Source organism: Eschscholzia californica, unplaced genomic scaffold (genome assembly GCF_041429995.1).
Source record: "Eschscholzia californica isolate CP2 unplaced genomic scaffold, dmEscCali1.0.p SCAF_2, whole genome shotgun sequence".
NCBI lineage: Eukaryota > Viridiplantae > Streptophyta > Magnoliopsida > Ranunculales > Papaveraceae > Eschscholzia > Eschscholzia californica.
The window spans coordinates 5,152,044-5,177,904 of record NW_028238309.1 but is presented as its reverse complement, the minus strand read 5'-3'; the positions used below and the strand labels follow the sequence as shown (position 1 = coordinate 5,177,904).

General features: G+C 35.5%; 4 protein-coding genes and 1 long non-coding RNA gene across 8 annotated transcripts; 4 read left to right on the top strand and 1 right to left on the bottom strand.

The window, feature by feature from the left end:
* The first annotated feature begins 409 nt into the window (after positions 1-409).
* RAP (RAP domain-containing protein) lies at positions 410-3,535 on the top strand. 3 transcript variants are annotated; one of them, XR_015234907.1, is made up of 4 exons: positions 435-2,632; positions 2,731-2,813; positions 2,936-3,100; positions 3,253-3,535. XR_015234907.1 is itself a non-coding variant. In XM_086663168.1 (3 exons), the coding sequence occupies exons 1-3, from the start codon at positions 790-792 to the stop codon at positions 3,017-3,019; spliced, it is 2,010 nt and encodes a 669-aa protein (XP_086519294.1). In that variant the 5' UTR covers positions 410-789; the 3' UTR covers positions 3,020-3,535. The 3 variants fall into 3 exon arrangements, 1 of the variants encoding a protein (XP_086519294.1); XR_015234906.1 differs by having other exon boundaries at positions 3,250-3,535; XM_086663168.1 differs by having other exon boundaries at positions 410-2,632; positions 2,936-3,535.
* Positions 3,536-3,934: 399 nt separating this feature from the next.
* Positions 3,935-8,379, bottom strand: LOC147555551 (uncharacterized). Its single transcript, XM_086663169.1, has 6 exons — positions 8,007-8,379; positions 7,847-7,878; positions 6,330-6,521; positions 5,643-5,693; positions 4,276-4,343; positions 3,935-4,156 (listed from the first exon to the last, which is right to left on the bottom strand). The coding sequence occupies exons 1-6, from the start codon at positions 8,069-8,071 to the stop codon at positions 4,103-4,105; spliced, it is 462 nt and encodes a 153-aa protein (XP_086519295.1). The 5' UTR covers positions 8,072-8,379; the 3' UTR covers positions 3,935-4,102.
* A 2,641-nt stretch (positions 8,380-11,020) lies between these two features.
* LOC147555550 (desiccation-related protein At2g46140-like) lies at positions 11,021-13,158 on the top strand. Its single transcript, XM_086662494.1, has 2 exons — positions 11,021-11,179; positions 11,976-13,158. The coding sequence occupies exon 2, from the start codon at positions 11,978-11,980 to the stop codon at positions 12,881-12,883; it is 906 nt and encodes a 301-aa protein (XP_086518620.1). The 5' UTR covers positions 11,021-11,179; positions 11,976-11,977; the 3' UTR covers positions 12,884-13,158.
* Positions 13,159-15,023: 1,865 nt separating this feature from the next.
* Positions 15,024-18,077, top strand: LOC147555549 (uncharacterized). 2 transcript variants are annotated; one of them, XM_086663167.1, is made up of 3 exons: positions 15,024-15,178; positions 16,012-16,958; positions 17,754-18,077. In XM_086663167.1, the coding sequence occupies exons 2-3, from the start codon at positions 16,014-16,016 to the stop codon at positions 17,757-17,759; spliced, it is 951 nt and encodes a 316-aa protein (XP_086519293.1). In that variant the 5' UTR covers positions 15,024-15,178; positions 16,012-16,013; the 3' UTR covers positions 17,760-18,077. The 2 variants fall into 2 exon arrangements, with proteins under 2 accessions (XP_086519293.1, XP_086519292.1); XM_086663166.1 differs by lacking the exon at positions 17,754-18,077 and having other exon boundaries at positions 15,070-15,178; positions 16,012-17,051.
* A 5,102-nt stretch (positions 18,078-23,179) lies between these two features.
* LOC147555548 (uncharacterized) lies at positions 23,180-25,084 on the top strand. Its single transcript, XR_015234905.1, has 2 exons — positions 23,180-23,741; positions 24,109-25,084. It is a non-coding gene; the product is annotated as an uncharacterized LOC147555548 (long non-coding RNA).
* The last annotated feature ends 777 nt before the right edge of the window (positions 25,085-25,861 follow it).

Below are 25,861 nucleotides of genomic sequence, written 5' to 3'. Positions count from 1 at the left end.
GACAAGCTAGATAGGAGAAACTTGGCTCCAGTTCTTTTCGAGTTAGATTTGAAATTGAAAAGTATCGCCAGTCAGATTGAGTGAGGATGAGAAGCTAGATTCAGAGTTGGGAAATTTTTTGAGAACATGAAACCCGTCATGGGCACTCAGAGTAAGTTAGAGCCTATGGACACCCAAACCAATAAAGCCCATGGACTCCTCATTTCGAATGCGGGTCCAACCTCACCAATCTGATGAAATAATAGGCCCTATTGAGTTTTGGTACTGATGCGTTCATGTCGACAATATCTAAATGTTCAATTCTTTTGAGTAACACGTAAAGGAGCCTTCATTTTTTTTAAGTGTAAATCCGAACCCAAACCTCCCAATACTCTATACACTCGAAGATTCGAGTGTATAGAGAATTCCCACACGCAGCTTATATTACCTTTTTTTTTTTTTTTTGTGAGAATTCGACTACGATATACGTTGGTTATTACAAGGCACGGAGTATATGTACTTCATCACTTACCAATGAGACTACCAGTATGTAATAATAAAATATAACAAGGGTATTACTGTAATTTTGTTAGTGTGGTTTATCTCCTTCATCCTCTCTCTCTCTACTCCACTGGGGATGAAACAAAGAGAGAGAAGGAACCTCTCTTGTTGGTCTCTTCCCTCCCGCGCGTTTTCTTCCTCAAGACCTACAAAAGACTCTTCCTTTACTTGCTTGGTAATCTCACAAACAACTCTCTCTATAGCTTTCTCTCTCTATTGCGAGTTCTTGGGTTTCAATTCTGAAATAAAATGGATGTACTATTTACAAGATTTTCACCTCAAATATGCAGAAAACCTTTTAATTTATCTCTAAAAACTGTTAAAAACCTTCAAATCTTAGATTTAAGGAATGGGTTTTCTAATTCAAAGCTAGAATCAGGTTTTCAACCACAGATTTGTAGAAATGCTAGCAAAAATGTTTTTGTTGTTAAAAGTGTAGAAGATGAAGAAGAAGAAGAAGAAGAAGAAGAAGAGGAAGAGATTAAAGAAGAACCCAATTTAGATTGGGAAGCAGAATTTATTGGGGAGCTTCATCCATTAGGTTTTCAACCCCCTAAGAAAAAAACCCGAAAAAAGAAGAAACTAGTTGAAGATCCCAATGGGATGGATTGGTGTATGAGAGCAAGGAAAATTGCTTTAAAATCGATTGAGTCGCGAGGTTTAACTCGTTCGATGGAAGATTTGATAACTGTCAAGAAGAAGAAAAACAAGAAGAAGACTAACAAGGAGAAAGTAGTGAACAAGAAAGCCAAGTCAGTCGAAAAAGAAGAAGATTTTGATGCAGAAGAAGATGGTTTTGTAAAGGATATGGGTAATGGAGATGGAACAAGCCATCTTAGAAAGTCTGTGAGTATGATGGCGGGTGGTATGTTCGAAGAAAGGAGAGAGAAAACAATGGAGACATTAGTACAGAGGCTTTCCCAATTTGCAGGACCATCGGATCGAAGAAAAGAGATCACCTTGAATAGAGCCATTATCGATGCACAAACCTCAGAGGAAGTACTAGAAGTGACTGCTGAGACGATTTCTGCAGTTGGGAAAGGTTTGAATCCTTCGCCCTTAACGCCATTGAATATAGCCACAGCTCTTCATAGGATTGCTAAAAACATGGAGAAAGTATCCATGTTGAGAAGTCGTAGGTTAGCATTTGCTCGACAAAGAGAGATGTCGATGCTTGTGGGTATGGCTATGGCTGCCTTACCTGAGTGTTCGCCTCAGGGTATATCAAATATAGCATGGGCATTATCGAAGATAGGAGGGGAGCTTCTTTATTTATCAGAGATGGATAGAGTTGCAGAAATTGCTGTTATGAAGGTAAAAGAATTCAATTCACAGAATGTTGCAAATGTAGCTGGTGCATTTGCTTCAATGCAACATTCCGCTCCGGATCTCTTCTTAGAATTATCGAAGAGAGGATCGGAAATACTTCAAACTTTTAGTGAACAAGAGCTTGCTCAAGTTTTATGGGCTTTTGCTTCTCTTCATGAACCAGCAACCCCTTTGTTTGATTCATTGGATAATGCTTTCAACGATAATGGAAACCTCACTTTCTGCGTAGGAGAAGAGAAATCAAACTCGGAACTAGGAACAATTGACGTAGAAAGTATAGAAGATCTTATTTTGGAGGAAGAGAAATCAAATACTCATGATTTCAATTTTAACAGAGATCAACTAGGAAATATAGCTTGGTCTTATGCTGTTCTTGGTAAACTAGATCGAGTTTTCTTCGCTCACATATGGAAGACGTTGAGTCATTTCGAAGAGCAAAGGATTTCAGAGCAATATAGGGAGGATATCATGTTCGTATCACAAGTTCATCTTGTTAACGAATGCTTAAAGCTTGAATATCCGCATCTTCAGTTGTCGTTGAGGAATGATTTGGATGAAAAAATTGCACGTTTAGGTAAAACGAAAAGATTCAATCAGAAATTGACATCTTCGTTTCAAAAAGACGTGGGTCGCCTTCTTGTTAGCACGGGCCTTGAATGGACCAGAGAATATGCAGTTGGCCCGTATAGCCTGGATGCAGTAGTCGTCGAGAAGAAGCTTGCTTTGGAAATTGATGGGCCAACTCATTTCTCAAGGAACTTTGGTAGTTTCCTCGAACTAGTTCTTGATGATCTTGAGCAAGTTATTTTTTTCTTTCCATGAGATGTTGAAGTACTTTATCTTCTTCTTTTTTCTTTGCAGGGAATCCATTAGGTCATACGATGCTGAAACGCCGATATGTTACTGCAGCTGGTTGGAAACTAGTAACCTTGCCCCAACAAGAGGTGAGTTTATTAGACTAGTAGAGCTTTTAGTACAAAAAATGGATCTTCTTCCATAAAGTTTTGAATTCATTCAACTTTCTATCATTGGGAGGAATGACTATTGTGACTACTAATTTTGACAGTGGGACGAGCTTAGAGGCGAGTTTGAACAGCTTGACTATCTCAGGAAAATTCTCAGCGTCGACTCTGAGGAACCAAATACCTGAACTATGTTTTGAAGTGTGAAAGCGATGAGCCATTTGGTCGAAAAATTAAGGGAGAAAGTATGGTAAAGTCTTGTCGATGAGGTACTCAATAACTTTCCCTTCCCAAAGGCAATTGTGTTTAATCTTTACTATATAGCCTGACCAAGATAGTCACAGACCGAGCAAAGCAAACGAAAAAGGATTTGATCAAATTACCGACGGTATTGATAGTTTTGTTGGAATTTTTCTAGCAGGCTCAAGTGCACATGCTTGGGGAAATTGCTTTCCAATTCTTAGGGATTTGATCTTGCAGATCCACGTTTATCAGGAAACGGGATAATAGGTGGTAATCTATATAGATGTTACGAAACCAAACTATCAAATTTCAACATTTCCAATTTTTCTTCACCTTATCATATATGAAGACTTTGGGGAGGTTAAGTGAATGATTTTTGTTCTAACTTCTTTGATTATGCTAAACTAGTCTTGGCTGGTACAGTCCATTTACTATCAATCAATTATTGCAGTTTAGATCAATTTTGTTTAATATAGATACGATCTCTCGATTAGTGTTAGTCCATGCTAATCTTCTCTCTATTGTTTCAATTTTATCGGGTGTCCCTGATAGAACATGGAGACCGATGAAATATAATGGAACAAAGCCACTTCAAGGTTCTGTCTGAAATGAAGCATGAAAGGAAACCACTGAAGACATTCCGAGAGTCATGAAGTTATGGAGTACATCGTCCGAGAGTCATGAAGTTATGGAGCAAGGTGCACTCGAGCACTGTTTGCTACTTAAACCCACACAAATGGCATACTAATCATATAACTTATACCACTCGAACTAAAATAATCAGGGTCGTGACCCACATTAAGGCTTTGGTCATGCTAGGGTTTGCTTTCTAAAATCAGGATCAGGAGAAGAATCTGAAATGGTTATCAGCAAATGCATGTCCTTATAAAATTATATATTAGGTTACATATAGTACATAATTTGTGAGCAACCATGTTTTCTTCTTGAACACATACAACAGTTCCAAACTGTCTCAAGTTCATTCCCAAACTAAAATCGACCTCGATGAGTTGTTCCGATTTAAGCATCTACCTGGTGTTCGACTCGCCTACAGCGCGTCGAAGTTCCGCCAAGAAGTCCATCTGCCAAACCAAAACAATTCTACTTACTAACTGAAATTTCAAAAGATGGAAATAACAAACTGTGGCGTTTTGGTGTCTGAGAGTGGAAGTGAGGCATGTCTCTTTCTCCATGTTTTTACCTGATGGGAAGGTTTGGAGTGTTGTCCCCATGCTGATGCACCAGCTCCTGAGTACATAACAGGTTTTTCTGGTCCATAGCAATATATTGTCAAGATAAACGTGTTAGTTTACAAGATCGACATAACAATAAAAAACATTGAAGTAGAAATTCGGTAAATAAGATTTGAACATGTTACAAACTGTCTCGCTTCATATCGCCCTTCAGATGTATAAAGCAATGACAGAATAATGTTGTGAGAGAATCAGGATTCAAGATAAAATTAGGGCAAGATTCATAACAGCACAAGTGATACTGGGTCAGACTATGGTGGATTTTGTGCAGGTTTGGTCCCAAATGAAAATGTCAAGTGACTGTTTGGAAGTTGAAACTAATACTTGAAAATATTAAGAGTGATTTAACAATCTACAGCCACCATGTTTGTGATTTAACATATATAATGGTCAAAAAAAATTACAACGGCAGAAGAAGGTAACAGACTGTTGAGATGGTCCTTCTTACAATCATTATGTACTTTATTTTAGAAAAGATTATTTACGGTCAAGATGGTATAACAGGAAAAACAATTATTTCAATGGCTGTAGTAGCAACACGAGGAAAAAAATAATGTTTTTTAAGTAACGAAAAGAATACAATGACTGGTATTCCGTCATCACAAAAACGGCCATTATGTACTTTATAATGTCCCTTCTTCAAATACTGGTCAGAACAATTTTTCAAGCAGTGGATCATAACCTGTCAAATATTTACTTCACATGCATTACGCAGTGATGTTTGAAGTTGGAACAAGTTTCTCAACCCGTAGGACCCATGCTCTATTGGTCATAAGATGCCCCACCCAATAACAGCTTAATGAAAATGCATCCCTAAAGATAACAAGATCCTCTCTTAGGCCATTTAGGGCACGCGGGAATGGAATGCGATTACCAAGAAATTCGGGAATGGCATTCCATAATGTTGTTTGGCGCCCAGGAATGCATCAAGAATCGCATTCCACAATGGTGTTTGGTGCACAAAAATGAATCACGAATCACATTCCCATAGAATGCTATTCCTTCTCAAGGGGGATTTCGAAACTCAGGCAGTGGGTGGGTTTACGACTACCTTTCCATAGGAACCGTCAGATAAATAATCTACAAAGCAAACCAAACAATACAGTCACGTACTCATTTATTAGGAATCACATAACTGGTTTTTTGTTCCTGGTGATCACATTCCTTCTCCCGTGGAAAACTTGGCCTTAAGGTACAAAGCAGCACAATATTTTCAAGTGATTGGAACTTTTGGTTTGCTATATCACGGTTCACCTTACTTAGCTTATGGCTAAAGTTCATATGTTAAGTTTTCAAGTGCAAGTGTGTAACTAACCCGATAGATCTAGTGGCGGATTGTTAAACAAGTGGATAGCAGTTGCCCATCCTGCGGAAAACAAACCAAGAGAAATGTAAGTAATTTATATACCACGAGATTTGTATGATAACGACAAGCAGACTAGCAGAGTACACGTGAAACTGGCCAAAGGATAGAGCTTTAGTAAGTCCCATGTAAGACAAAATGCATAAATACCAAAAGAATGCAAATTGAAGTTTACAGTACTTTACACTTCAAAAGAAGTTAAGAGTTTCCTTGATTCTGCAATTTCTTGTCCAAGTAAGAACAACAATTTCTAAGTTGCAAAATACAGCCATCAAATAAAAAACGAATTTTGTATAATGCCATCAAGTAAATCTAACTAACAAAGTGGCAGTGGATGCCTATAGAACGAATTCCACTTTATAAAAGATTTACAAAGGAAAAAAACATTAGAAAGTACATTTAAGAGAGTTTGAAAAGAAATACTTCTTGAAAGACAAGTATTAAAAAAATCTCTTTCGCTGCAAGATTATTTTGCGAATGACCATATACCACTGCCAGAATTAGGTATTTAATTAAAGCAACTTATGAAATTTATGGAAAGCGCAATCAATTTAGTGCTTCCTCCACCACAAGCAATAGAAAAGTAACTAAAATCAATAGGAATTAGGAAGCTAGTGATAAGAGAGAATAAGAACGTACGATCATTTAAAAGCTGAGCAGCTCCACTGTTGCAACAGCCGACAATAGGTATTAACGCTAGCTGCAGGCTCTCATTCAGAAGGTTGCTACTACCTACATCCCCATGATCACTAATTGGTATGTTTCTTGTAGCAGAAAATTGATTCTTCTCTCCATCATTCCCAAAAGGACTGTTTGTTTTTTCAATTCTATCTGTCATTCACAAAACACATTTTCAATTCAAGCATCTAAACAAAAATAATACTTCTAGGATCCTAAATGAGCATGGAGACTTGCCCTCTAAGATTTTAGCAACTACCGCAATCAGTGCATGCGCACCTCGCACCAGTAAGTAAACTAGCTCCATCATGAATAAGAAACTCGACCCGAATTTTCGCTTTTATTTGCTGCTTCGTAAGAAATGACTATATAATAACTCAGCATTTCGTTTCATTGACAAATACCTTTTCTAAATTATCATTAATTATACTTTCTTGGAACTAGCAACTCAATAATAGTTAGTCCCAAGTACTGCGAAAAAATTGTAAAGCTGTGGGAGGCTTTCTTCTTACTACACAAAAATGGAGAATTCCTCACTTCCCATTGGAATAAAAATGAGTGAAAAGATCTTCACATGGACACAATCTGGCATCAATTTGCTAAAAGAGGGTACTGTCCTATCCTAATCTTGCGCCACATTTTGATATAATCAAGAAATTACTTGTATACCCGTGCATATTTTGTTGCTAGAGCGCACAATACAGAGGTAATAGACCACTCATAATAGGGATTATTCTAAATCCTGCTCATACTTGAAGAACTAAACATTGTTACATTGCAAATTTAGTAGGAAAGAGAAAGAAATACAAAAATATTGAAAATAAACTCGGGGAAGGAAAAATTGTATAGCTTAAAAAGCCAAATTTTGGACAAATGTGAAACACACGATGAATATCAATGTGACAAGAAACTTATACACTTGCCTCGACTAAATACAGAACTGCAGTTCAGAAATAACTTTTACTAATAACGTAATGAACCATATCAGGATGCAACCATCGGAAAAAGGAATATGGAAAATGAAAAATTCATAAGGATGGACTTTTAATATGAATTAAATTCAACAGACTTGGAGCATTTCAGGATATTTTTAGGGAGTGCTCTTGGTTCCGGCAAAGGGCTTTTTATTTCCACTCACTCGAATGTTCGAACTTACTAAACTAGTAATCAAAGACAGATTGATAAGCAAAATTTCGTTATTTCATTATTTCTTTTTTGATAACATTAGATATGTACCAAGAAATCTGCTACATCAAACATCAAAACATTCAAATCAGATTTTCGATAAAAACGCGCTTACTGCAAAAATTATCTTTTTCAATTTCAAATCTTTCAATCAAGAAAACCCTAAACAGAAATATCAATACACAACGACAGATGCAAAAAAAAATGACCTTCATTTTTACTTCTCTACTAGAATCAAGAAATCAAATCTAGTAATCAATCAATTTAAATAGCATATAAGAAGCAATTCTCACCTCCAGATTTACGCCTATTATGAACACGATTCCTGCATTCAGAATCAAACCACGATTATTAAAACAAAAATTATAACAAATCCATGAATTTCCTACTAAAACAACTGATTTTTTTACAGATCATGAAACCTAGAGAGAGAAAGAAAAAGAGATCTTGTACCTCTGATTGGGAGGAGCATATCGTTTCACATTAGTAGTAGAAGGATCACTAGGGTTTTCGGGCATTTCTATGAGATGAATAGAGAAATAAATTAGGGTTTAGGGTAGAAGAGAAAGAGAGGTTTAAAAAGATCAAGTTTTTCTTCGATTCCCTCTTCTTCCTTTGATCTTTTCCCTCCCTTTTTTTCCCTCTTTCTTCAGAAATTTAGCCGCGGCAGTATAGATAGAAAAGGAGATCTCTGAGCCTGAGTGAAAATTTGGAACCAGGATTGGATCGAATTAGGGAGTTTATTGGTTCTGGTTCGAGTATTAACGGGGCAAGATTTGGACTTATTTTAGTGTTTGGTTCTCAACTTCGCAATTTCACCTCCAATATTTGATTCCCTTTTAAGTCAAAATTAAAAGTCTCTTATAAAGCAATCCCACATTGTTGGGAGACAGGAGTGTGGGTGCTCCTCGCCTTGGGTCTCACGGTTTAAAAGGCCTCACTAGGGAAGGGTGCTTAAACTCTTAAGAGGAGCACCACACTCCTGTCTCCCACCAATGTGGGATTGCTTTACAACAAAGTCAATATTTTATATCTACTTTTCACACTCACTTGAAAAGGTTTTTTTTCTTTGTCCTCCATTTTTTGGTCGATGATTAGGAGAAACAAAAAAAAATTCACAACTACATGGTAGAAAATACAAAAATTTGAGCCACACACCTTTCCTCACGTCTCGGCCGGCGACAACTATTTCATTCTCTTTCCTCCTTCTCTCCCTCTCCTCCTTCTCTCTTCATAAATCTTCATACTTCTCTCCAACTCTCTCTAATTTTCGGCGAAGGAGAGAGCCCCTTAGCTCGAACTCTTCGTCTGGATCTAGAAGCACAAGATCTAGACGAAGCAACCTTGTCTGTTTTTCCAGACGATGTTCCGGCAGAATGATTGTCTCTTATGTTGGAACTTAGAAAGAAGAAGGAGAAGGACATAAAGATAGAAGATTTGAGGAAGAGAGAAGAGTAGAGGAAGAGGAGACGACTGGAATTGGCGATGGAGGCGACCAGAGTTAATGGTGGAGGTGGGAGGGGAAGACAGAGGAATAAAAACTTGGAAAGGCTTTGGGGTGGTTACGTGATGTTTGGAAGAAACAAAAAATTTTGAGGTAGTTACGTGATGTTTGGAAGAAACAAAAAAGTTTGAATTTTTTTTATTTCCACCTAAAAGTTTTTACCCCGTAAAGTTGCCGACAGGCGACCAAAGACTTCTAACTTAAAAAAAAAAAAAAAAAAACTTTTCTCCCTCTTCTTCTCTCCTCCCCACCACCACTGTTGTCATCTTCTTGGCCATCTTCGTATCTCCCTATATTAGAATTCCATGGCGTTTCGTGAGTTTTTTTTTTTTAGAGAGATTGAGAAGGAGATGAAGATGGTGACTGGAGGGAGGAGAGGTAAAGAAGAAGAAAAAAAAAGGGAGATTGGTTTTCTTTAGTTGAAAGTCCAGAGAGTTTATCGATCGTCTACCGGTAAAAAGGAAAGACAGAGGAAAAGAATGATACTTTTTGAAATGAAAGGTGAAAAAGAAAAGAAAACATTGACAGGTAACATAAACATGGTTCTGAATGAGCTTGGGAAGCCAAAATTGTGAGTTGGTCACAGATTAAGAAGCAGATAAAAATTAACTTGTTCTATAATGGTTGTAACTAGAGCCAAAATGTAGCAATTGTCTATTCTAACGTTCATATTTGTTGGAATCTTGATAAGGACAAGACCAAAGGAGAAGAATTTCTTTGATAAATTAAGTTTAAACTCTTTGGTTAATTCGGTCATTTTATATTAACTTTGTTTAACTGCTGAGATCAGTCCCACGTTTTTTCGCTCTCATTGTCTCTCCATATCTAACTTAATTTAAATTTAAAAGCAAACCATTCTCCCCGTTCAAACTTCCACTATTAAATAATCTTTTTTTCCAAAAAAAAATTTATATTACTAATATCACGAAGACAAAATCTTTCACAAGCAAGTCTGTGATTTCTAGCTTATTAATGTTTTCGATTTTGTTGGTCAAATTGTTTAGTTTTAGAGTAGACAAAAACAATGTGTACTTATAACTGCTGAGTTTATGATTGTTTCAAAATTATTTGTCCCACCTGAGCAATGTGTAATTATAACAGCATTAGACAAAAGGGATCGACAATGCGCTTAAGAGATTGTAGATACCTGGTACGTATTAGAATGCAAACAACAAAACCAAATTTCACTTTCTTTAACCTAATGCAACTACATAGGCAAATTGACCTTATGTCTCCTGCGGATTTGCAAGTCAAGTGAATGATGCGAAAACAGAAGTTTTATATGCAAGACATTAGTACATTACTATGACATTACTCTGACATTACTTTTTTTTGGTTGAAATTACTCTGACACTACTTAAGAAGATCTCCTAGACCTATGTATAATGCTCTCACTAAGTACTTGGGGGTTTGGCCAAAAGCACCCGGCCAAACTGCTGTAGGTTCCGGACAAAACACAAATTGTGAGATGTCCCATATGCAATCCGGGTGCCTACAACACTTTGAGCGGGGGAACTTTGTCTGTGTAGGGCAAATCCATACTTAGGTGGAACTTTGTCGATATAGAAATTAAGCCAACTGATTAACCGGGCTGGTGGATAAATGAAGGATAATATGTCGGTAAACTATTACATTTTTTTCTTCTTACCTAACAAACCTTCAAAAATTTGTTCAATTTCATACTTTTCATTCACCAATGACCATGATTACTACTTTATAAATTGTGTGAAGTTTTTTATGGGCCTAATCATTTCCTTTTTAAATGTGGTGAATTGTTTACTTTGTTAATCCCTAAGAAAGTGCCTTCTAGGGCTTCAAGCTGTGAGTCAAATCATAAGTAATTATTTTGTTTAATACAAGAAGCATTGTTGGAAATTATTTATGATGGATAAAGTATATGATTGTAGCAAGCATAGTTCAAAAAACAAAGAAAATTAAGCACATGAATGAAGTTTCCTCTTTGTTTAGTAGAATATAAGCATAGTTGAATAACTCATCTTACTTGTCCTTCTTTCTAGAACTCATTATATAAGAGGCAATTAGCAAGACATTGTGAGACAAAGTACAAGGAAATATAGAGATAGAAAGGGGAATACTTCTGCATTTCTTCTTCAAATTTAAGGTAACTATATACCTTCTTGAAAACTTTTAGATCGAAATTTAATTTATTATTTAATTTTTTTCTTTTTGCTAACATAAACCTATATATTTAGTATGTATCTAACAAAAATTGGTGGAAGTTTTGCTTTGATACTTCAAATATTCATATCGGCCATTCGTCCGCATAAGGTATCATGTAAAAAGCACTAGGAGAAGTATAACTAGTTGCAAAAATGGCACTAGATACTAACTGAGAGTATATAACTATTAAAAAAAAACAAATAACACCCAATTTGTACTTCAAACATATTTTATCCAAATTAGCCACAAACCTTGCTAATCCTATTACCGTCGATATAGAGCGACTACCTAAAAAATGTGTCACAAAAACTTTTATGATCATTTCTCTTATGATATTAATGGGTATTTTTCTTTGATACTCCATTTTACTTCTATGTTAAACCAAATTGTACTAAACTAGGTAGGAGAACGCCCTAAAGTTGCTCCTTTTTTTTACATAGACTCTAAGAGTCATTATATTTAATATGACATCGTTACATCATAATAAAAACATGAATTGAAATATAATGCTCTCCTACGGGCATGAAAATTCATTCATACCTTTACTTTATTTATTATTTAACACAAAGAAGTCAATAAATGATGGATTCTAACTCCATCGTGAAACAAAACTCCAAACTTTCAGAGGTGATGTACAAATAACTAGTCAAATAGTTGTTGGCTTGTTATTGCAATAATGTTTTCTCCTGTGCTAGATTCTCCTCTCAACTTAGTTGGTTTTGCTTGTTTTTGCTAAGGTATGGAATCCTTATGTGAACCAAAACCTATTGAGGAGAATGAAAGAAAGGAAGAAGATAAAGCAAAAGATAAAGTGGGATGTTTTGATATGGTTGGTGGTTTCTTTAATGAGTTTGGACATAAAATTGGAGAAGCATTCACATTTGGTATACCAACTGCGGAACTCGCGGGATTTCAAATTCCGTCAATTGATTTCCATAAGGTAGAATTCCTTGTGGAATTGCTCCTGAAAAACCCAAATCCTATTCCAATCCCTTTGGTGGACATAAATTACGTAGTCGAAAGTGATGGAAAGAAACTTGTTTCTGGTTCGATTAACGATAGTGGAGAAATCCCAGCTCACGGTTCCGACACTATAAAAGTACCAGTTACACTAGTATACGAAGATATAACGAAAATGTCATGTGAAATAACTCCGGGAAGTGTAATTCCTTACAAAATTGTGGTCGATCTCATTATACATATACCCATTATTGGAAAACTACCTATACCCTTTGAAATGACAGGAGAAATTCCAATTCCTAAAATGCCAAATGTGGTATTAAATGACATACGTTTTGATAAGTTTACTTTTGAAGAAACTATTGCAGTTCTTGGATTGAAATTAGAGAATACAAATGAGTTTGTTCTAGGGCTTATGTCACTTGATTTTGAAGTTTGGCTAGCAGGTTTGAACATTGGTGGTGCTAAATTAACTGAAAATTTATCTGAAGTGGGTGAAAAAGGGGTTAGTTATATTGATGTTCCTTTTTCATTTAAGCCAGAGGATTTTGGTACTGCACTTTGGGATTTGATTAGTGGAGAAGGTACTGGCTATTCTTTGAAAGGGTTTGTTGAGGTTAATACACCTCTTGGTGCTATGAAGATGCCTATCTTTAACGAAGGCGATACCACTATCAAGAAATGATAAATAACATATGTAACATGTTCAAATAAATGTAGTAGCATATTTACAAAGAGTTGGTTGGCATTGAAATTTATGGAATTTGGTGGGTTCGTGATTTCGTGTCTCTACTAATTGACCTTATCTGATTCAATATGATCGACTCATTACGAATCTGTTGTACTCGTGTAAGTGTATGAGTAGAATACTTTGATGATTACGTGTATCGTTTTAAAGAGATGCGTGCTTCCTATACATTGTAATTTTTATGAATGGCTGTGGATTCTTGTTAGATTAAACTTGTGTCCATTTTCAAAAAGTTTAAGTTTTGTGTACTAATCATGCATAAGAATCTCTTCATCAAAAAAAAAAATCATGCATAAGAATGGTGGGGAATTGGGGAAAAATTTATGGTGTGTTTGGTTGCAGGATTCCTAAGTAGGATTCCTATTAAAAGTGGAATTTGGTAGGAATCATGAATCCTTGGTCTGTTTGGCTACCAAGAATCCTAGGACTCTTGATTCCTAAGAATTCCTAATTCCAAAATTTGTATTGGACCAAAATCCCACCCTACCCCCTAGGATTTGCTAGGATTTTGGATTAATGAACCTAAATTTCAACCTTAAAATCAAAAAAAAAATATTTTCTTCTACAAAATCATTATTTTTTTCAAAATCATTATTTTTTTTCAAAAATCATATTTTTTTTAAAGACGTTTAAAAATACTCAAATAATAATAAATCATAGGATTCTTAGTTGCCAAACAAGCCAAAAATTATTACTTGGAATCATGAATCCCAAGGACTCGTGAATTCGCGGATTCATGATTCCGCCATCCAAACACACCATTAAGTCATTTTGGGAGGTTTGATTGTACGTTGTAATGCAACTATTTTAAGAGTGATAGAAGTTTGTACTTTTTTCATCAACACGGTGTGTCGTCGAGCACGATAACTAGTATTTTTTTTTCTTTTGACGTGTAGACTCTTCTTCCATTCTTGTTAGCAGTATATTGCTGTTTTAAGTGTCTCACTTAACACAATTTCTTCGTCGCAAAGGTTTGTTTGTTGAAGGTTTCTTCTTCTTCTTTGAAGTTTTATGCGTCTTTCGTAGTATTCTTTACTATATTAGAGATAATGGCTCACATGGACCTTTATTTCAGTGATTACTTTGTTATTCTCGATGTACTGATCACACAAAGTCAAAGTTCTGACTATTACTTGTTACTGTTCTTAAACTCAGAACAATGATAAACCAAAATAAATTACTCGGACATAATTAACTTAACAAATGATTAAATCTAAAGAAAGACAAAGGCAATGGGTCGCTCCGTCTTTAAACAATAGTCGCACTGTATTTCGAGCCACCAGTAATGTGATTTGCTTTCCAAGATGCTCTCTTAGCTTTCTGATCTGAAGGTTCATACTGGTCGGAAATCGGGCGAACTCTTGTAAGCAATATGAGTTTGTCTTGTTTCATATTGTTTCTTTCTCAAAATATTTGTTACTTCGAAGTGTCTCTTTGAATTTGAGTTATAAGTCTTCTATAAACTAATAACAACATGACTATTTTGGTCCCTTGGATGGTGATTCGTGTGATCACCACGGGAAGGATCTTTACGGATAGACTAGACAATATCTTGTACGTCGGATTGCATCTAATGTACCAAAAAGAAAGGACCCTACGCGTCGTGCGAAGTGTGCAAACACCTTTAAAGCGCCCATTCACCCACACACGTGGGTGGTTTAGCACTGTAGCAGTTGTTACTTAATAGCCAACTATAAGTGAATAATTATTTATAAACTTTTCATAATTTTGTTTAGAATTAGAAGTGGGCTAACTTTAACTAGCTCTCATCTCCCACGTGATAACTCAAACTTCAAACGTTAATATCTCGCGGAAGCTTTCAGACTTACGAAAGACAACTATACAGTCTCTTCCAAAAATCGAACGGATGTTAAGAAAATGAAAATAAATGTTATAGGATGATGCAGACCACATTCGGTCTCTCTGACCCATGTGGGATAATATATCTATTACAACAATGAACTGGGTAGTTTTAAAGGCGCTTCTTATAACTGTTAAAGGAGCCTCTCACCCCACTTGACAAATTTAAAGTAGAGGTTGTGAAGGAGAAGGCGCCTTTTAAAACTTATAGGGGGCGCTTTTAAAACTTCCCCAACTATATAAAACCTTGTCATTTTCTTCTCGGTTATTACAAATCTCGGAACCATTCTTCAGAAGTCTCCACTCTCCAGTAGCAAATTCTAGAGAGAGAAAGTAGAGAGAGAGAGAAATTTCCATTTCTTCGTTCTTCAGGTAATTTCATCTCATCAACTAAACTGAATTTTCACTCCTAATGATCTTCGATTTGATTAGATCTCTACATTTCTCATCAGTCTTGACGTACTATCGTATGAACCTAGTTCGATCTCTATTTGACTTCCGGAGTTACAAACATTCAAAACTAAAATCTGAATCATCTGATCCATCGATCGATCGATCGAGTTTTTTGTTTTGTTAATTTTCTTAAGTTGTTGATTTAGATTTAATCATGAAATCTGAAGCTAAAAGATATAATAATTTTACTTGAATTGCTGATCACTTCCTCAGTTCTAAATTTGTTCGAAAATATAGGAATCGATTAGCTCGTTGTTTGACCTAAGTAGTTGAAATTGCTGGAAATTTCATGTTTGTAGTGATCTTGGATTCAATGTTATTCACGCACATGAATCGGATCTTCAAGTAGAAAATGATTTCTCCTGATTTTGTTTTTTTTTCGGTTGATAATTAATTAATCTAACAATTAAATTATGTATTCATCGATCTTTGTTTATGGATTCTTATGATATAAACTATTATATTATTAGCTATTTGTTTCTGTTACTTGTTTTATTACTACCTACTCATTGTATAATTTTTGTCTCCTTCTGAATGTATCGTGAATTAGGGCATGTTAGTTCATGATCTGAAATTCTTTTCTTGAAAAACTAATTAGAGGTATAATAATCTACATTTTAAACCAAAGTGGGATTTGAATTTTTGATATGTATCAGCATTTGTCATTTTCGAAAAATTCGCTTCATTTCATTCTACATGTGATTTATGTGCTAATATTATGTGTTTGGGTTTTGTATTTGGTGTTCTTTAAGGTATGTCGTACGAAAAAGAGGTGGTGGAAAGAGAGGTCAAGGAGAAGGACCACAACAAAGAAGATAAAGATGAAGAGAAGGGAGGATTTCTTGATAAGGTTAAGGATTTTATTCACGATATTGGAGAGAAAATTGAAGAAGCAGTTGGATTTGGGAAACCAACTGCAGATGTCTCGGCGATTCACATTCCACACATTGATCTTCACAGGGCAGAAATTGTTATCGACATTTTGGTAACAAACCCGAATCCTGTTCCAATTCCTCTGATAGATATCAACTACTTGGTAGAAAGTGATGGAAGGAAACTTGTATCTGGCTTGATCCCTGATGCTGGAACTATCCATGGACATGGTTCAGAGACTGTAAAAATTCCAGTTGCATTGATATATGATGACATAAAGAAAACTTATGCCGATATCAAGCCAGGAAGCATAATTCCATACAAGGTCAAGGTTGATCTCATTGTAGATGTACCCGTATTTGGAAGACTAACTCTTCCACTAGAGAAAACCGGAAAAATTCCAATTCCTTACAAGCCTGATGTTGATCTTGATAAGATACGATTTCAGAGGTTTTCATTCGAAGAAACTGTTGCACTTCTTCACCTAAAGTTGGAAAACATGAATGACTTTGACCTTGGACTCAAGTCACTGGATTGTGAAGTTTGGCTTTCAGATGAAAGCATTGGAGGTGCAAAACTCACTGAATCAACTAACATTGTTAAAAAGGGGATTAGTTATGTTGATGTCCCGATCACATTTAGGCCCAAGGATTTTGGTTCGGCACTTTGGGATATGATTAGGGGAAGAGGTACTGGCTATACTCTGAAAGGAAACGTTCATGTCGACACACCCTTTGGCGCAATGAAGTTGCCCATCATTAAGGAAGGTGGAACCACTCGCCTCAAGAAAACTAAAGAAAATGGGGAAGAAGAAGACAGTGATGAGGTACGCTAGTTCTTACTGATTTCAAAGTTATCTATATTAAAGCTACCGTCCTTCCTATATTTACTTTTCCAAACAACTTTCACGGCATGTTTATTCGAAGTTTTTCTATTGCCATCTATTATGAATCTATCTATATATATATATATATATATATATATATATATATATATAGCATGGATTGCTTCCTCGCAAATGAAAACACCACACCATTGTGGGTGTTGATCTTTTGCCTCTCACCCGAAAAGCTAGCTCAAGAGTTGAACCCAACAGATGTGAGATTACACCGACAATCTTTCCTTTAATACATTGGGACATGGAAGACTATCTTCTGTTTCAAAAATAAGACCTGAACACTTCTGTGAAACCTAGACTCTGATACCATTTATAAATGTTCGCTTCTAGTAAACCTAGACTCTGATACCATGTATACTTGTGGTCTTTGGCTCCTCTCACCCCAAAAGTTAGCTCGGGAGGTGAGGGTTTCTGTCACACTTATAACGGTGATCACTAACCCCTCCCACAATCAATGGGGGATTATTCCAACAACCCTGATTTTCAATTTCTTGACTTCAGCCTGCACATAAGCCTTAAACCCTGCTACGATATATTAACAACATAGTGAAGTTCATACCCAAAATCTGCAACTAGTTTCTTTATCTTTTGAAGCTACATATTTCTCTTTGTGGTTATGGTTTAGTGTTACTATCATCGGTCTTAGACTAGTTGCAATAGTCAATCTTCATTTGTCGATGTTCTTAACATATTCTGAGTTCATCTTGTTGCATATAAATGCAGGAATAGAGAGAACTTCAGTGCCATAAGCCCGTATGAAGCTACTGGTATGAACAATAGAGATTCACTTTTAATAAAACTAGGTTTGATAAGGTGTTGGCTTTAAGTTTATCAACTGCTTGATTATGGAGGTAATATGCATACAATTTCAGCATCTCCGCTGCTCCAATTTACATTATTTCAGTTCCTATAACACCTTTTTCACAGTTACTAATATTCATGTTTGGATTGAGTTACTATATATCGTTTTAGTGTACTTGTGTGTTATTGGACGTATGAGTTCTATAATCACGATGAATATGATTAGTTGATCATCTTCATAGAAAATCAAATATTTGTATGCAGTACAAGATATGGTCTCTTCCTGTTGTGTTTTGCATACTTGCCACAACAAGATATGGTCTCTTACTAAGTTTCCGGTTGTGTGTTTGGATAAATGTTCGTAAAATAATTTCCGTTTCGTAGTTACTTTTTAAAAGAGCAAAAATGTCACCTTTGTCAATTCCGTCCGACTTTTTGGTCTTAAGAATGTTGGTTTTAAGAATGAGTGATTGCCCTTCTCCGACCCATACTGCCCAATCCGAGAGTGGATAGCTAATGCGTTCCACTTATTGAACATGGTTCTATGGTCGGTCCGTGACCCCTGGACGCCGAAGGCGTCTTTGGGGTGATCTTGTAGTTCCTACGGGGTGGAGAAGCCATGGATTTTCCTTCCTTTTGTCGCATTGCGCTCAAAGGGTTGAAGAGAGATAGTGCATCTAGCTGTTCGCAAAAGCTAACTTGATCCTCTTTCCCTGGGATCCCAGAGGAGGGAACCCTAGGAGAACCCCGGACTCCAACTACTGCCTATTTACGATCCATGCTAGATTTTATGTTAATCCCAAATAGTTGGGCAGAACATTGAGACCTGAACTACAGGTGTGATTTTAGACTTAGCAAGTGTCGAGGTATTTTGAGCGAGTTTGTGGAACCTTCAACGAGAACAAAACTTCATACCTTTTGGGTTTGAATTTGTTAGTCACGAACAATAATATCCATAACTGCTACTATTTGGGGGATCTTTGGGGTTTTGACCTAAACTTAAATGGTCCAAACTTGGATTTTCTTGTGTTAATGGGTTTACTAGAAACTTTTGTTTTTGTTTGGTTTCATGCACTTAAAGAAAACATTGGCCATCTTTGACATTTGAAATTCATCCATTTTTCAACCTGACACTATTTTTCGACCATCTATTGTTGGCTGAGAACAAATCACAAAAGTTCTCTTGCATTTTGCAACCAAACAACAACAAAATACATTATTTCTTGTACAATTAAATAGTGAACAAACATTTACAAATGTCAAACTATGAGTTCGTACAATTTTCTAAATTTGAATTCGATGAACACAACAATCTAATGAAGACGTAGAGGTTTTCGCCAATTGTCATCTCTATGTGTTAATATGACTATGAATGGGCAAACCACAATGTTCAATCAATGCCAGTGGGTTCTTGTATACATTAATATTATTCCTAGTTTAACATTGTCGATTAAAATATGTATGTTTTGTTAAAATCTTTATAACTCAGACTCTCTTGAGTTCTATTTTAGTTCTATTTGATAGTACTAGCCATCAATTGAAATAATCAAGGAGGTATTGCCTAACCAACGACAAAATTATTTATTTTCCAAAAAAAAAAACTACAAAATTATTTGAATGCTGACTTAAATATTTGATAGTTTTTTTTTTTTTTTTTTTTTGAACTTTTTTTTTTGTTGAACTATTTGATAGTTAATTTTGACCTACACCCAGGACATAAAAGTAAAATAAAACACTATATATATATTATAGTTTCACTAAAATCTTCCCCATGTTGAATAAAGAAGATGTCGACACTCTGATGGCACCGATAGAGAGAAACACATGAAATTTGTGAGCGTAACGATATCAACGTGGCCTTGACGCGTTAATTCACAACAAAGGAAAAAAGAAAAGCCCAAGTTGTGCGTTAATTCACAAAAAAAAAGGAAGAAAATGTTAGAGTATAAAGATCAAGATGAATCGAGATCCGTATCAACCGTCCAAGATATATGAAGATATTATTTGTACTTATCCTAGATAGAGTCCTAGGAAAATAAGATACCCGAATCTATCAAGTTGTGATGAAAACCCATGAAAATTATCATAAGATAATTAGGAAAATCCAAACAACCGGTCGAAACGATTGATTGATGGTTCAATCATGGAATGAATTATGTTTACCAAAAGTCGAATAAATCGACAAAGCAACTGAAAAATAAAGTCACAAAGAAAGAAATCGTTGGAATGGCGGAAGCAAAAAGTTGAATGAAACAGGATTGTTAAACCCGCTCTGATACCATGTGAAAAGGTATAAACCTCTATGACGTTCGTCTCGGATGAAGCCGAGATAGAGAGGTGAACTCGGTGAAGCCGAGTGAGATGGTGATGTGAGCTCGGATTGAAGTCGAGAAGGAGAGAGGGGAGATTGAGATCGAGTAATAGAGAGATGTAAACATAAAGTAAATAACACCATAGTTTACGTGGTTCGGTCGGAGGATCGCGACCTACAAGTTCACGAGAAAGAAAGAAAACAAAGAAGAAAAGAATGAGATTCAAGCTTCCGGAAGATAAAAATATTATATCAAGTTTATGTGCGATTACAAGTTCAAGTTGCAGACAAAGAATTCAACACCATTGAAAATTGTTCGACATTAACCAAAAATTAGTCTACGTGGAAGTTCAAGTTCAAGTTCACGTTCAAGTTTGAATCCGATCGCATGCGAGCAACATCCATCTTTTCCAAGTTCAATTTTCAAGTTGGAAACTTCACAAGTTCCGCTTCCAACTTGAGGGGGAGTGTTAGAGTATAAAGATCAAGATGAATCGAGATCCGTATCAACCGTCCAAGATATATGAAGATATTATTTGTACTTATCCTAGATAGAGTCCTAGGAAAATAAGATACCCGAATCACTCTATAAATAGAAGTGACCTCTATGTATTTTACATTGAATTGAGTTGCATTGAGTCTTCGAGTCTGTAACCAATCAATCCCACGATTGTGGAGATAATATAATGTAGCCATTAATGGCTTTCTCCGTGGATGTAGGTCGCGATCCTCCGACCGAACCACGTAAACTATGGTGTTATTTACTTTATGTTTACATCTCTCTATTACTCGATCTCAATCTCCCCTCTCTCCTTCTCGACTTCAATCCGAGCTCACATCACCATCTCACTCGGCTTCACCGAGTTCACCTCTCTATCTCGGCTTCATCCGAGACGAACGTCTATAGAGGTTTATACCTTTTCACAGAAAAAAACAAATGTTGTTTTTAAAGTGGTGGTTCTATCTAAAATAAGATTAAAGGTTATTGTACATCACTATACACCATGTGAGGTATGTTTGTGAGTTTGGGGTTGGAAGTAGAGAGAGAAACCAACTCTAATCAATTTTTCATTCTTTCCTTTTTTGAGTTATTAAAATCAACACAATTCTATCTCAACAAAAAAAAAAAAAAAAATTCAACACAATTCTTACTTGTTAATTTAAGCAATTATTATTGCCAAGTTATTCATCTGTATTCCTTCAACAAAAAAAAGTTATTCATCTATATCGAAATTTGATGCAAATTTTTTAAAAATAATAACCCAATTCTAGTATAGTGAGTGGTGTGCTCTCTATTATTTTTAGTATGTTGTTATTCTTATGTGTTCTCGTATTTAATGGTCAATAACATACAATATATTTCTCCTATCTACCAATGCATTATGCATGGTTGTAAGAGAAAATCAATCTATTGTATTGTCTAGTTGTTGTAAATTTGTTGTATGAAGTAGAATTTATGCACGACAAGTTGAAAGCATGCATGTAACAAATCCTCCCTAAAAATCAATTAGGTGTGGAGTGATGAATATAGTATTACATCAAAATCCCGCAATCATTCTTTATAGGAAATCCCTAGCCTTCAATTAACTTGCACATTATTTTAGTTAAGAAAATCTATTATATTAAAATTTATATAATCGTGGGTATATATCAGCCCCCCAAGAAGGCTTGGGTACACTAAAGAAGTTGACTTTGACTCATAATTTTGACCAAAAAGACAAAAGAATGGTGAAGAGAAGAGTCTATTTTGATTTCCAAGGCCTTGGAAAGTGAACAATTTAGACTTATTTGCTTCATCATATCCTTATTTGACTAGCTTATTTAACTATTAGGGGTTTCCCCAATATAATTACTTCTTTATTGAGATAATCAAATTCAAAAGGTAAAAGAAGTCAATAGTTTTTTATCATACATATAGCCCTTGTACACTTTATCTTTTACTCAAGACCAACGACCACATTTTCAAAAAAATTATAATTGTCTTGAATACATATTGTGTTTTCCACAAATGAGGTAATTTTGGTAAATCTAAACAATTTTGTTATACAAACAAGATACAAACTTGAGCTACCTTTAAATCATATATTTAAATCATATATAACGTCCAAAATTAACGAGATATAATTGAAAATAAAAATATATAACTAGATAACGATTCAGTATAACTCGTACGTATAATGAATTTTGCACTCGACGACATCAGGCTTGTCTGGAAAGCGTACATTATCTATGATTTATTGAAAGTCGGACAAATTCAAAATAATTTACCAACTAATACATACTCATAAGTCTCTTAACAAAAAAAAAAACATACTCATAAGTTAACGCGTAGGAATTACATTCAATATTAGATTTTCTTGAACTTTTTTTTTTTTTGAGAGATTTGACCTCCACTATTTTCATTCAATATTAAATTTTTTCAGGTGTAAACAAGGTTTTGCCTAATCTTGTGTACACCACCCAACCCAACCTACATATGTACGGAACTATAAAATCTAACAAGTCTAAAATTGCAACTAACAACAAAATAAATCAAAATTATAGGCCTAATTAGTTCCATATCCACATTCAAAAATAGACATTTGGTCTATTGTTTATTATAAATAAGCCAAAAAATGTTGGTGGTTGCTTAAAACCAAGAGTTTATAGAGAGAAAAAGAAGAGACAAAGGAAAGGTGACAGGTGAGAGATGAAAAGAAAAGAGTCTAGGGGTGAAGAACCTTAAAAAACTTAAAAGACAACAACCCCTTCATTTTCACTAACATCCATCACCATCCACTTGCCATGAAACCTACCCCACATGGATTCAATTCAATGAATCTATCCCTTCTTAGAGTTTAAGTAATGTTTGTTTTCTTTTCTTTCTCAAATTGTCTAACTTGATCAAATACACCTAAAATTTAGTATCTAAAATGACGATTGAAGCGAGTCAAGCTGAGTCAGACACCTAAAGTAGGACAGAAATATTATCTTTCAGTGTAAGTTATTTATTTCAAATACACTTAAAAATTAAAATCAATCTAAATTAGATATTGAAGTGAACGTGACGGTTCAGATCAAACAAATATTCTGAAATTTGAAGGAGTCAATTGTAACCTTGATTCAGATCTTGGATTTTGCTAAGAAGAAAATGGTCCTTAGTCCTTCCCCAAACACCCCCATTTCCATTTTCATTTCTTTCTTTGTCCATCTCTCCAAATTCAAAATAACCTACAAAGCCACAAACTATCCCAACCATTTTTCAACAAAAAGTACCTAGAGAGGGGAACATCAATACCCCACTAAATATCACTATCTCAATACTATAATCTCTCACTCGCCTCATCTTTTTAATTCCATTACTTATTCTCATCTTCACCTCCATCCCTAATTACTTTCTGAACATTTTTGTATTTTTCTTCTCTTTCTTTTCTCTAGTTATTTTGAAGATCATAAAGTAAATATATATAGGTGATCTATAGATTGGAGAGAGAGAGAGAGAAGAGAGGTAAACAAGGTGAATGAGAATACTTTTGTTTCTTATTGTCTCATTTGGATATCTCACCATCTTCTTAACACAATCACAACCAAAAACAACAACATCAATATCAACATCTCAGGTTTGTACCAAAATTCTCCAACTTTTATAAAAATTAGATTCCATATTTTGTTAAGAACATATCTTAGAACTTGCATGTGATGAAAAGGGTTTCAATTACTCAAATCTATATCAATAAAATCCCAACACAATTGTTGCTGAAAACCCATCATCAAAATCAAAAGTTAAGAAGAGGGTAGGTGAAAAAGAAGAAATTTCAATTACCAATTTCAAGAGAGCAAGTGGATTCAAAAACCCTAATAATATGAAATTTCCCCATTGTTCTATCTGTTTTTCATGTGCATTTTATCTCAAGATTAGTTCATGTTTTGAAATTTGAATCTAAGTTAACTTGACTAATTGGAAACCAATTTATGTGGTTTGTACAGGTTAAAATTGGATTGAGTTTAGGGTTTGATATAACTAAACACAACTATCTGAATTAGTCAGATTTGGGGTGTAACTTGGGTAAAGATCAATTCAGATCCATTTGGGTAGCACTAAGGATTCAATAAGAAAAGTTCTTCGAGTTCGAAAACAAACAAAACAGCATAAAGATCTTCTGGTGTTTGAGATTTGGATGATTGAGTAAGCAGAGAGAGAGAGGTGATGAGTTATGAAGAAGGATCAGAGATTGATTTGAGATATCAATCAAGTTTGATTAATATAAGAGATCATTGGGTTGGGGTTGAAATGATGGAAGGAAATGTGAGAAAGGGTAGTATTGGGGTGATGGATGGAAGAAGTACTAGAGGAGATCTTTATCATATGGATCACCACCAACAACATCATCACCGGAGAACTTTATCGTCCGGTGGTGGTTCATCAACATCTACTTCAATGTTACAGAGTCGGCCGAATAGCAGACACACCAGCCTCAGCACCAGCACCACCTCCACGGCCACCTCTACCGGGAAGAAGATCAATATTAGCAGTGTTAGTAATAGAAGATCGATGAAAACAGCAAGTAGTTATTTCAGTGTGGAGTCTTTACTAGTACTAATATGTTTGACGGCGTCGTTACTAATACTACCAGTGATACTACCACCATTACCACCACCACCATTTCTACTGTTATTGCTTCCTATAGGTATACTTGTTTTGCTTATGATATTAGCTTTTATGCCATCAGAAAGCAGAGATATTTCATCTTCTTGTGTGTAAAAAAAAGAACTTCAGAGAGTTTCTTCTACAAAGTTTTCAGTCCCACATTTCTTTCTTTCTTTCTTTCTTTATTGCTTACTTGGTACATAAACTCTTCTTCTTTTCTTGTTTTATGAATAAGTTGAAACAAAGATCTATACTTATGTAATAAACTAGAAGTAGTGAAATTTTGATATGGGAATGAGATTTTATGTGTTCTTATTGCCTTGTTCTCTATGAAGGATAAATTTTACCAAAAAACCTTGTTTTTTGGTAAAATCGGTTTCTATATTTTTCACTCCCTAATCTTCATCTCCCGCGTCCGACCATCACCCACCAACTCCGACCGCCAACCTCATATCTCTCTCTCCTCTTTCTCTCTCTTCTTTCTTCTTCTCTCTCGCTCTCTTTCTCTCTATTTCCCCTTCTTTCCTTCTTCTCTCTTGCTCTCTTTCTCTCCTTCGTCTGAAGCAGAAGACGAAGGGGACTTCCCCTTTCATCTCCGCTGGACAACAACAATGATTCCTTATTGTGGCGATGAAGATGAAAGGGCGTCCATCATCGCCTTATCATTTCTAGCAGATCTCTACCTGGTGGGTTTTTTTTTAGAGAGGGAAAGATCAGGAAAAGAAGAGAGAAAATTCTGGCGGTTAGTAGTGGTCAGGAACCATGGACTAGTAGGAAGTTGTAGTGGTGAAGGTGAAGTGAAGATGAGATGAGGGAACAAAATTCAACCTAATAAATTTGTGAACTTGAAAATGAGGATACTCCTAAGTCAATTTTAATTGACCAAGTTTTATTCTCCAAGACGATTTAAGATGCCCGAAGCCTCGACCATTCTATAGTGATGTCGTTGATATATCACCAGGATGGAATAAACGTACAATTGTCTAGGTTTTTATTCCGGTTATGGAATTGAATGTTATAGTTGGATATATGAGCACCTGTAGTTTGGTATATGAAGCACCGATAAACGTCCCCTGCCTTAAACAATTTCAG

What these genes read in the sequence shown, in the direction of transcription:
- RAP (XM_086663168.1), top strand. Translation starts at nt 790, where the DNA reads ATGGATGTACTATTTACAAGATTTTCACCTCAAATATGCAGAAAACCT. An exon ending in TCATTTCTCAAGGAACTTTG is followed by an intron (nt 2,633 to 2,730) that starts GTAGTTTCCTCG and finishes TTTTCTTTGCAG; the next exon opens with GGAATCCATTAGGTCATACG. An exon ending in TAACCTTGCCCCAACAAGAG is followed by an intron (nt 2,814 to 2,935) that starts GTGAGTTTATTA and finishes TAATTTTGACAG; the next exon opens with TGGGACGAGCTTAGAGGCGA.
- LOC147555551 (XM_086663169.1), bottom strand. Translation starts at nt 8,071, where the DNA reads ATGCCCGAAAACCCTAGTGATCCTTCTACTACTAATGTGAAACGATAT. An exon ending in TATGCTCCTCCCAATCAGAG is followed by an intron (nt 7,879 to 8,006) that starts GTACAAGATCTC and finishes TTCTGAATGCAG; the next exon opens with GAATCGTGTTCATAATAGGC. An exon ending in TCCGCCACTAGATCTATCGG is followed by an intron (nt 4,344 to 5,642) that starts GTTAGTTACACA and finishes GCTATGGACCAG; the next exon opens with AAAAACCTGTTATGTACTCA.
- LOC147555550 (XM_086662494.1), top strand. Translation starts at nt 11,978, where the DNA reads ATGGAATCCTTATGTGAACCAAAACCTATTGAGGAGAATGAAAGAAAG.
- LOC147555549 (XM_086663166.1), top strand. Translation starts at nt 16,014, where the DNA reads ATGTCGTACGAAAAAGAGGTGGTGGAAAGAGAGGTCAAGGAGAAGGAC.